Here is an 11,581-nt window from a genome sequence, read left to right as displayed (position 1 = left end):
AAAGGCTAAAAGAAAACTCATCATTGCCCGCCAGAAATTAACTCTCAAAAACCATGAACCTGATCACTTCTCAAAATCTACACCCTTGACATCTTTTGTAAAAGCTTCTGTCAACTGTAAATGGCAACTCCAACTTCACTGTTTCTGCCCAAGAGACTCCCTTTTTTCCTTAACATATCATTTCTATTCCTACTCTTTTTCTTTATTGCAACTTATGATTTTCTTGGCCAATCCAAAAATGGGCAAATTCCCATCATTATTAGCCATTCTTTGGTCCCCCATGGAAGTAACAGTGATAGCTGCGCCGGTCTCCATGACTACACTGATTATAAGTCTAAGTGCTTGTATGTCAAGTCAGAAATTGGGTGCAGGCCTAAAGGGTACATAAACTATCTCCAGATTTTTTATTGCACTTGTGGCAGATTTCCAATTCTTGGTCATCTTGTACTATTAATATGGCTGTTTGTCTTGTTCTATTTATTGGGTGACACAGCTGCAAATTACTTCTGTACTTCCTTAGAGAGATTGTCTAAAATCCTAAGGCTTTCCCCTGCAATTGCCGGAGTCACCTTACTTTCACTTGGGAATGGTGCTTCTGATGTTTTTGCCAGTATTGTTTCCTTCACAAGGTCTGGCAATGGAGGTGTTGGTCTAAATAGTGTCTTAGGTGGTGCCTTTTTTGTGTCTAGTGCTGTTGTTGGGGTTATTAGTATTTTGATTAGCCGTCATCATATTTCAGTTGATGAGCCTAGCTTCATTAGAGATATTCTCTTCTTCCTTTTCTCACTTTCTTCCCTCATGGTCATCATTTTTATTGGTGAAATTACTTTGTGGGGAGCTCTTTCTTTTGTTTCTATATACTTCTTGTATGTTTGTGTTGTTTCTGCCCCACATTTCTTCAACAAAAAGAAAGAGAGGAAAATGAACTTGATACCAGTGTCTTCTGTTTCAAACAGCAATGATAACTTAGGAGAGGTTGGTATACCATTACTTGGTTATGCTAGTGATGAAAAACCTGTTATGGTGGATAAAGGAACTCTTGAAAATCAGGAGGAAACTCCAAAGTTTTTCAACTTTGATTCACCAGGTTTTCATTACTTTGTTAAGTTTCTTTATCTTCTGGAGTTACCTTTATACTTGCCAAGGAGATTAACCATTCCTGTTATTAATGAGGAGAGATGGTCCAAACCATATGCAGTCATTTCAGTGACACTGGCACCATTAATGTTGGCAGAGCTTTGCAATTCTCAAAGGGAAAAAAAGATGGGTTCCAAAAGCAGCTTGGTAACCTATATGATAGCAGGATTGGTTGGAATGGTATTTGGGAATCTTGCACTTGTGACTACCAAGAACTCTAGCCCACCAAAGAGGTGCCAATTACCTTGGCTTATTGGAGGATTCCTTATGAGTGTAACCTGGACATATTTTGCTGCTGAGGAACTGGTATCTTTGCTGGTTTCATTTGGGAACATCTTGGGGATAAGTCCTTCAGTTCTGGGGCTCACTGTCCTTGCCTGGGGCAACTCACTTGGAGACTTAATTTCAAATTCAGCTATGGCAATTAATGGTGGGGCAGATGGGGTTCAAACTGCCATCTCTGGCTGCTATGCTGGGCCCATGTTCAACACATTAGTGGGTCTGGGGGTGTCATTACTTTGGTCATCATGGTCAGAATATCCCTCTTCATTTGAGATTCCTAGAGACCCTTCTCTTTATGAGACCCTAGGATTCCTAATGGCAGGCTTGCTTTGGGCCCTGGTTATATTGCCAAGGAAAAATATGAGATTGGACAGGTTTCTGGGAGGTGGTCTCTTAGCCATTTACTTCTGCTTTCTCTCTTTGAGACTAGCCAGAGCTCTTGGTCTGTTGAATCTTCATCAGGGTTTCTCTTATCAGACCCTAAAATGGTGGTTTTCTTGATTGTAACTTTATAGAGATACATATGGCACTAAACTAGTATATGTATAAGAGAATCAATATGTATTGCATGAATCAACAAGCAAAGCTGCCTGCTTTTTTTTCTGGTTGCATAAGTAGGAGTAGGTACTGAATTATGGACATCGATTTTCTCATATCTTACCCTTCTTTTTCACTTATTTTCAATCAGAGGAATCAGTGTCCATGGACTGAAAAAGGGGATTTGTCAATTCAGTGCTTTTGAACTTCAAAAATTAAATTTGGGGATAAGATCCTAGGAGAATAGGAAAAAGATAAGTTCTATTTGTACCCCAATTTCTTTTCTTTGCAGTTTATTATTATTAGCACTTAATTTTTTATTTAATATATCCCAAATTTAAAACACAAATTTATCAAAAACCACATCCCATTACACCTTATCTTTCTATCTTCCTAACCTAAAACTTAAACGATTTTAAGCCTCAATCAAGTCAAATTCAAAGAAAATTGCACCCATTTGAAGTTAAAAAATAAAAAATCAAAAGTAGATAATTTTTTTTCTTAATTTTTCGTTTGATTTCATATTTAGTTTTATAAAATTTCATATTAAAATGTTTGGGTGCAATTTAAAATTTTCAAAAATAAATTTTTAAAAATTTCTTAAAAATTTTTAAAAATTGATATCTAAAAGCTTAAAAAAATTTTGAAATTTTTGAATTTTCAAAAATAGATAATCAAAAACTTAAAAAACTTATGAAAATGAATTTTTTCATAAATTCTTTAAAGTCTTCAAATATCCATTTTCAAAAATTTTTAAAAGTTTTTGAAAATAAATTTTTAAAATAAGATGAAAAGATAAAAAGATGATTGATTAATGGATATTTAAGTAATTTTATTAAAAATTAAAATTTGAGAGTTTATTGAAAAAAAATTAAGGTATAAAAAGCAACACTAAGAAAATGACCCTTTCTTTTGCTGTGTCATGTCTTTTCCCTTTTTCTCCTTAGCATATTAGTTTAATTTGAACTGTGGAGCTCTCTCTTTTTTTCCATTTTCCTTGTTTAGTTTTAAAACAAGATAACCACTGCTATCATGAAATTGATCCACACATTATTGCTACATATTAATCTGAATCTGATGGGAACTGTGATGGAGACCTGATAACGGATCAGTTTAAAACATTTTCTTTAATAATCTATATTCGCCACAGGATTCTTCAGCATTTTGCTTTCCCACAATGAAAAATATCCCTTTAATTCTCAGCCTCAAATGTGATTGTCAAAATTTCACAACCATGATTTAACAGTTAAAATGACATTCTTAATTAAAAATCTAAATCTATAGGTAGGCCGTCGCGTTTACCTAACTTTTGCAACAAATAGGGGTGCAATCGAAATTAAACTTACTATGTTCATTATTTGTTTATTTAATTAATAAATTTTAATATATTATTTATGATTATTTTTTATCTTAATAAATAAATAAAAGATAAATATATTCATAAATTATTTATCAAATATTTTATTTATTTATATTTCAAACAAAAGCGAATAAAATATAAATAAAATTTTTTATATTTATAATATTTTTATTTAATTTATAATTTTAAAATATTATTCATAATCATTTATTAAAATTAATAAATAAATATAGAGAAACAAAAATCGATCTTCTTTACACTCTATTCTTAAAACGTTTTAGCTACAAACTTGTCTTTAACTTTGTTATTATCACACTTTAATTATATTTGGACTACCTTCTTTTGTTTTCAAAGGAGAAGCTTCCTTAAAGTTTTTACTTTTATTTTTCTAAAGATTCTCCATATCAAAGGTGAAAGCATACATATTGCTAGTAGTTTATTTACAAGCAATGAACTAACAATTTTGAGTCAAATATTGTTTATTTAATTAAGAAATTTTAAAATATTATTTGTGATTATTTTTAATTTTAATAAATGAATAAAAATAAATATATTTATAAATTATTTATCGAATATTTTATTTATTTATATTTCAAATAAAAACAACGAAACATAAATGAAATTTTCTATATTCATGATAGTTTATTAAAATTAATAAATAAATATAAATAAACAAAAATCAAACCTGTTTACCCTTTATTCTTAAAAAGTTTTAGAAACAAATCTGTCTTTAACTTTATGATTATGACACTTGAATTATATTTAGTCTACCTTTTTAAGTTTTCAAAGGAGAAGCTTCCTTAAAGTTTTTAGTTTTATTTTTCTAAAGATTCTCCATATCAAAGGTGAAAACATATAGCTTGCTAGTAGTTTATTTACAAGCAATAAACCAATAATTTTGAGTCAAATATTGTTTATTTAATTAATAAATTTTAAAATATTATTTTTGATTATATTTAATTTTAATAAATGAATAAAAAGTAAATATTTTCATAAATTGTTCATCGAATATTTTATTTATTTATATTTAAAATAAAAATGAACGAAACATAAATAAATTTTTTTATATTCGTGATATTTTTGTTTAATTTATAATTTTAAAATATTAATCGTGATCATTTGTTAAAATTAATAAATAAATATAAATAAACAAAAATCAAAACTATTTACACTCTATTCTTAAAACGTTTTAGCTGCAAACCTGTCCTTAACTTTATTATTATCACACTTGAATTATATTTGGACTACCCTTTTTAGTTTTCAAAGGAGAAGCTTCCTTAAAGTTTTCACTTTTATTTTTCTAAAGATTCTTTATATCAAAGGTGAAAACATATAGCTTGCTAATAGTTTATTTACAAGCAATAAACCAACAATTTTGAGTCAAATATTGTTTATTTAATTAATAATTTTTAAAATATTATTTATAATTTTTTTTAATTTTAATAAATGAATAAAAAGTAAATATATTCATAAATTGTTCGTCGAATATTCTATTTGCTTATATTTAAAAAAAATGAACAAAATATAGATAAATTTTTTTATGTTCATGATAGTTTGTTTTAATTTACAATTTTAAAATATTATTTATGATCTTTTATTAAAATTAAATAAATGTAAATAAACAAAAATCAAACCTATTTACACTCTATTCCTAAAACGCTTTAGCTACAAACCTGTCTTTACTCACACTTGAATTATATTTGGTCTACCTCTTTTAGTTTTCATTGGAGAAGCTTCCTTAAAGTTTTTACTTTTATTTTTCTAAAGATTCTCCATATCAAAGCTATAAGTTTATTTACAAGCAATAAACCAACAATTTTGAGTCAAATATTGTTTATTTAATTGATGAATTCTAGAATATTATTTGTGATTGTTTTTAACTTTAATAAACAAATAAAAAATAAATATATTCATAAATTATTCATCGAATATTTTATTTATTTATATTTCAAATAAAAACGAACAAAACATAAACAAAATTTTTTATATTCATGATATTTTTGTTTAATTTATAATTTTAAAATATTATTCATAATCATTCATTAAAATTAATAAATAAATATAAATAAACAAAAATCGAACCTACTTACACTCTATTATTAAAATGTATTAGCGACAAACCTGTCTTTAACTTTATTATTATCACACTTTAATTATATTTGGACCACCTTCTTTAGTTTTCAAAGGAGAAGCTTCCTTAAAGTTTTTACTTTTATTTTTCTAAAGATTCTCCATATCAAAGGTGAAAAACATACAGCTTGCTAGTAGTTTATTTACGAGCATAAAACAACAATCTTGTGTCAAATATTGTTACTCAAACATATTTTGAGTGCATCTAATTCATCCATCTTTACTGACTACCTTTAGAATAAAACACAGTTACTCTTCATATGTAACTAACCCCCAAAAAATCCAATATTTACATTAAAATTTAAAAATGGAGTTGGGCAACAAATACACTTTTATCAAGAAAAGCTTTTCATATCCAAAACTTTGTAGACAACCTTATTGACTGTGATTAACGTTATTTCCCTTGAATGTGAAACAGACAATAATCCTAAAAGGAGCCAAACAAGACTAGGACATTGACACATGACCACATGACAACATCCAACATCGATAGTTATCTTGTAAGTTGCAGCCTAACTACGTATCAGTGCATGAATTCACTGGAAATATTTTAATTGTGTCCTTGAGGCTTGAATTGATGGCAGGAATCACTAAGCATGCAGCAGCCAATCGTATTCACTTGGTCCACTTTTTCAGTGCATTGCTTGAAGCAGTTGGTCGAATAAAAAACCTATCAAAAGATGGAATTATGTTGACATTTCACCCACTTGATGATGGGTCTTATGTTGTGATTTGAGAAGCTGTTAGAGCTGAAATTGGGTTTTGCTGCTTTGCCTACACACAACCCAGAGAAATAATGGGTAAGATTTTGAAATCAAGCTAGTTGCAGCTCGATTCGTTTTAGCCTAGACATGTGGATTTTAAATGTGATAGGATGATATGATATAAAAATAATATGAATAATAAATTTAAAAATAATAAGATTTAAAATTTTAATAAAAATTATAAATAAATTTAATAAAATTAAAAATATATATTTAATATTTTTATATTAATACGAATTATGACACATAATTTTTTTATAAAACATAATATAAATATACATATTTTTAATATTTTACTCTACATAAATAGATAAATTACCAAATTTATTCCAAATCAACGAAAAAACCAAATTTTTTTCAATAGTGGGTATCCCGAGCTTTGTTTAGACTTAATTTCGGTACGACTTCTCTTCTACCAACTGAACTAATCTTATAATACAGAGTTTTAGGGAAGGGTTTTTTTTTTTTTATTCTTGTTAATTGATTTTTTTCTTATGGGAGTAATTGTAAAGAAGTTGATTTTGAGGATTAAGCTGACATTTCACTCTGCAAAATTTTACTAGATAAAAAGCTGATTGAAACTATTCAAAAATGGGACCAAAAAAAGTACAGTGCCAAAAGTTGTGGCAAAGCCAAACTTGACATTAATGGTTCCTTTTGAAATGGATCACATTGCTCTGAAATCTCAGTTGAATGGAAGAAGAAAATAATTTTGGTTGTCTCATTGTTTGCTTCTTTACCGATCCTGTCAGCAACAATTCCCTCCTTTCCTTTGCATGTTGACAAAAAATAATAATAACAAATGGAGTTTTGCACCTTGGTTCCATATAACCAGGTACCATTCTTTCACCATGTTTCTATCAAGACCCAGAGAAATATGGAATTTTGTAAATTATGGATATATAAACGGATACAATAAAGAAAAGCTAATGATATTAAGATATTGTCAAAAATTTTTGCTTTTTTCACCCAACTTTTTGAAGTTGTAAGTTTCTGAGATTTTCAAAAAGTTTGGGATTTTCGTTTTATTTCATTGACCTCTAGCTTTGGATGACAGTACCTTCAACACAGACAAAAAAAAAAAAAGTTGTAGGATAGTACAATTATTGGCTTAGTTCTCTGCAGCAAAATAATTGAGAAATGTTTGAAAAGACTCATGCACAAGTGGTATATATGAACTCAATTTCATTTGAATTATAATTAATTTTGTCCGAATCATTTTTACCTCTCTTTTGATAAGTCTAAAATTCGATTTGTTTTTTTTGTACGAAGGAGAGCCAATGACCCTTAAAAAAAACAATTAAACTAATCAAGGATAAGCAACGCTCATATAATCTGCAAGTTGGTGAGAAAGCTCCCCAACCCGTGCCTGATGATGTAATTGTAACCCTGGAACATGTGACAAACTTTTATTTGCGAGCCAGTCAGTTATAAAATTTTTCTCTCTAGGAATATTGTATAGTTTCCAGGTCCAATCAGTATTTAAGGAGGTTTTTTCTTAACTTTTAATCTTTTTTATGGTTTTTTTTTAGTGTCTTAACTGGAATGAGTTGATAAAAGGTTAAAAGTGAAGTGACCTGAACTTGCAGTTAGAAAACATGGTCAAAGATATTAATATTGGTTCTTTGGAATAAACTCTAATACCCAAGTCAACGAAGTATTTAGGATTTAAGGAAGAAGGAGGAAATGAGATGTGTGCATAAAAAATAGTTGACAGTTGATGAGTAGTATTTGTGAAACTGGAAAAGAATCTACGTGAGTGATTATGAGCTGTATTTAATAATTTCAAACATATATGATCTGTATTTACTGATTCTATACAAATTAAAAGTCAAGTATTCAATTGGTATCAGACTTGATGAGATGTTCGTAGAAATGTTGGAGGAGCCCTTCCTTGGGCGAGAGGCCAGCCAATACTTGAAAAGAAATATCGTAGCAATTGGACTTATGTTGGTTGGACAACCCAACGAGATCCAAAGGAGTTGATTATGTTGATTGAATAAATGAGCGTAACAAATCTATTATATCCTTATACTGATTTAATTGAAAGAAAAAAAAAGAACATTACAAACATAAACTTTTTCGAATTATAATTTCCAAACGCCAACTCCAAGCGTTTAAGGAGGTTTTTGATTGTTTGCATAATGGGATAAAGTTAGTGTTGAGGTGGAGTCTTCTGCTTTATTAATATCACAGAACGATTCTATCTCACAACTTTATCCAAATCCCATATCCTTGGTAAGTTTGATTCCATGAAAGATTCCCCAAAGCTCTGCTAAATGATTGCCCAGTTGCCCCATCTCCTCTGATTGCACCGCCTGCACCAGCCTTTGTCTCTCTTTTGTTTCAGCTTCCATCAGCATTCAGTTTTACCCTCCTGATTGTGGTTTATCGCAACTAAGGTTGACTTCAGATTTTTTATTTTGGGAAATATTGCTTCCATCTTTTTCTTCATATGTATTAAAAAATGATTTTCATTTCGTTTCATATGAGCGAGAGATTCTGAGATTTTATACTGGTTAATACATTTCTTCTAATGTAGATTAGAGCCGTAGAAATTGACAACTCCCCATCAAAACTTCAGCTTCACCTGATTCTACCATAATTTTTTTTTAATTTTACATTTGAAATCTTCAAAAATTTAACTTCATCACTGAAATTAAGGATCTATATTTTATCAACAAATCATACTGTGGTTGTTTACCATAATTTCAATCACTTAAATCCCGCAAAGTTTCAAGCATTTGCTATGTGTTTTCCGATTACTTTGTTGCAAACCATGGTTTCTGTTATATCAAGTGCATTTTTTGGAACTTCACTTCAGGACTAATCAACTTATCAGTTGGAGGGTGTTGACTGTTCCAAATGATGGTTTAGAAAGAATGGAGATTTCATTGATGTTTGGAAATAGAATTAGGTGTACATACCAGTCAATGAAAATACAACCACTAAATTAGTTGTTACTATACATGAAGGCATATTGAAAATTTGATTGCAATATATACATCTTATAAATACATAAAGCTGAACTTTGAATTTAATTCAGTTGGTTCGTACAAAGAAAAATTACATATAGTTTTAAGAAGTGACATCAATTAGTTTGATTCAAATCCAGCAACTGCTACACCTTTTCTTATCTCTGGGTTGCTGCATCCATTGTGCAAAAATATAATTACACATAGCTTTCAAATGATAAATAGTACTAGGTAAAGGTATGAAGTTGGAGGGGTCCAACTACTTGAATCAGCCTTAAAGACATGGAAGTCAAGTAGATCAGAAAAAGGCCTCCTCCCAGGACCCCATCAAGCCTCATGTCTTTAATTGGCAGAACCAAAAGTGCCCATAGCAAGGCAGCAATTAGGAAACCCAGTGTTTCCAGGAGATAAGGGTCTTTAGGGATCTGAACAGGTGAAGGGTATCCATACCAGGCAGAACCAACGAGAGACATGCCTAAACCAAAGAGAGTGTTGAAGATGGGGCCAGCGTAACAGCCAGATATAGCCACTTGTGCCCCTTCTGGACCACCATTCAATGCCATTGTCAAGTTAGTTACCAGATCTCCAAGTGAGTTACCCCAAGCAAGGACTGTGAGACCAAGGATAGAGTGACTTATTCCAAGGATGTACCCAAGTGAAATTAATAAGCCAACCAATTCTTGAGCTATAATGTAATTCCAAATCACACTCATCAAGAACCCTCCAGCTAGCCAAGGAAACAAGCATTTCTTTGGTGGGCTAGATTTTTCGGTTTTCAAATATGCAAGAACACCCAAAGTGATTCCAAACAGGAAACCAATGCCATAGACCACCAAGCCTGCATTAAAGATGAGATTGTCATCTTGAAGGTCCCAAAGTACAGACAAGAGAATTGGTGCCAATGCCACTGAAACAACTGCTATAGGCTTAGACCATCTCTCTTGACAAACAATTGGAATTGTCAATCTCCTAGGTAAATAAAGGGGCATTTCAAGGATCCAAAGTAACATACTGCAAGGAGTTGGTAGACTTAAACAAAAGCAACATTTCCTGAATTCTGTTCCTTTTTCATCTTCCAGGTTCCCTTCCTCTAAACAATCAATCTCTACTTTCTCAATTTCATTCAAAATTGGTATGCTCAAACCACTTTTATAACTTGAATCCCAATCCTTGTTGTCCATGCCACCAGAATTCCAAAAAACATATATGATGTAAACAATGATAACATAAACAATATACATTGAAGAAAACGCTATTGCTCCCCAAAGATTGATTTTCCCATAAATCAATATCAAAGTTAAGGATGCAAGAACCAAGAGGAGGTAACAAACATCTCTTAAAAAGGCAGGTTTGTTAACCTGAACCCGTTTCCGGTGCACTAAAGTGCTTATGGTCCCGACCACAACACAAGTTACAAAAGAAGCACCCCCCAGAATTGTATTTAGGCCAATCTCCCGTGTTCCACTATCCATGAAGGAGACTATGCTGGAAAACACATCCGGGGCACCATTGCCAAGAGACAAGAGAGTAACACCAGCAACTGTAGGAGACAATTTTAACAGGGTCGACAAGCTTTCAAGAGAATAACAAAAGTATTCAGAGGCCGTGTTTCCCAAAAGAAAAAACAATACAAGGAGCCAAAGAATTAAAAGGCAATGACCCAATAGGGGAAATCTTCCAAAATTGCAGTAAAAAAGGTAGAGATAATCAACATAGCCTTGAGAAACACATGGGTTATTGAACTTAAGGTTAGAGCACTTGGCTTTGAAATCATCTATCTTCTCCAGGCCCTTACAATCTTGCTGAATATTGTCAATATTGGAATTATAGCTGCTTAAAACATGAAATTCTGAAGACCTAAAACATACCATCAAGAAAACACATGCTACCAAGAGAAATGAAATGTTCAAGAAAATGATGTACCCCTTGCCCTTGTGTTCAGATATGGAAACCAAAGTACCCATGACAGAAACTCAAACCAAAAACTTCTTCCAGCCACAAAAAAGATTGTACTAAATCATGATTACGTAATTCAATTAGACTGTAGCGATCAGGCTAACTCTTTTACTTTATTAGCTAAACTTGGAAGAGAGAAGTATATCCAAGGTAGGAACTAACCTTGTGTATGTGCTGTTAAAGCAGTTTTCTCATAAATACTTCCTGGTTTTCTGTTGGTGCAGGATAACACAAGTTTGGAGACCTCTACAGTGTGCGAGAAAAAAAAAATTTATAGTTGGATGGAGGGTATGCAGGGATAATCTTAATGTGGGAACTCCATTTTTTAGACCGAAAATGGATATTTTATTTTGAGGACAAAAATTAAAAAGGATATAATTTTTAAATTTTAATAAATATAAAAATAAAGACAAAAAAATAATACTTGTTACGTATTTATA

The 11,581-nt window shown here is 31.0% G+C and overlaps 2 protein-coding genes across 2 annotated transcripts; one reads left to right on the top strand and one right to left on the bottom strand.

Moving 5' to 3' along the window:
* CAX7 (calcium exchanger 7) lies at positions 1–2,071 on the top strand. Its single transcript, XM_022864213.2, has one exon. It carries the CDS (start codon positions 121–123, stop codon positions 1,918–1,920), a length of 1,800 nt encoding a protein of 599 aa, XP_022719948.1. The 5' UTR covers positions 1–120; the 3' UTR covers positions 1,921–2,071.
* A 7,119-nt stretch (positions 2,072–9,190) lies between these two features.
* On the bottom strand, positions 9,191–11,473 carry LOC111277002 (cation/calcium exchanger 2-like). Its single transcript, XM_022863076.2, has one exon. It carries the CDS (start codon positions 11,147–11,149, stop codon positions 9,413–9,415), a length of 1,737 nt encoding a protein of 578 aa, XP_022718811.2. The 5' UTR covers positions 11,150–11,473; the 3' UTR covers positions 9,191–9,412.
* Positions 11,474–11,581: the final 108 nt, after the last annotated feature.

Source organism: Durio zibethinus, chromosome 7, assembly GCF_047325235.1.
Source record: "Durio zibethinus cultivar Kanyao isolate XHJ-2024 chromosome 7, ASM4732523v1, whole genome shotgun sequence".
NCBI lineage: Eukaryota > Viridiplantae > Streptophyta > Magnoliopsida > Malvales > Malvaceae > Durio > Durio zibethinus.
The sequence above is the reverse complement of the archived record's forward strand: the minus strand, read 5'-3'. Positions and strand labels throughout refer to the sequence as shown.

Bases quoted from the DNA above. Each gene is read 5' to 3' on its own strand.
- LOC111277002 (XM_022863076.2), bottom strand. From the start codon at position 11,149: ATGGGTACTTTGGTTTCCATATCTGAACACAAGGGCAAGGGGTACATC.
- CAX7 (XM_022864213.2), top strand. From the start codon at position 121: ATGGCAACTCCAACTTCACTGTTTCTGCCCAAGAGACTCCCTTTTTTC.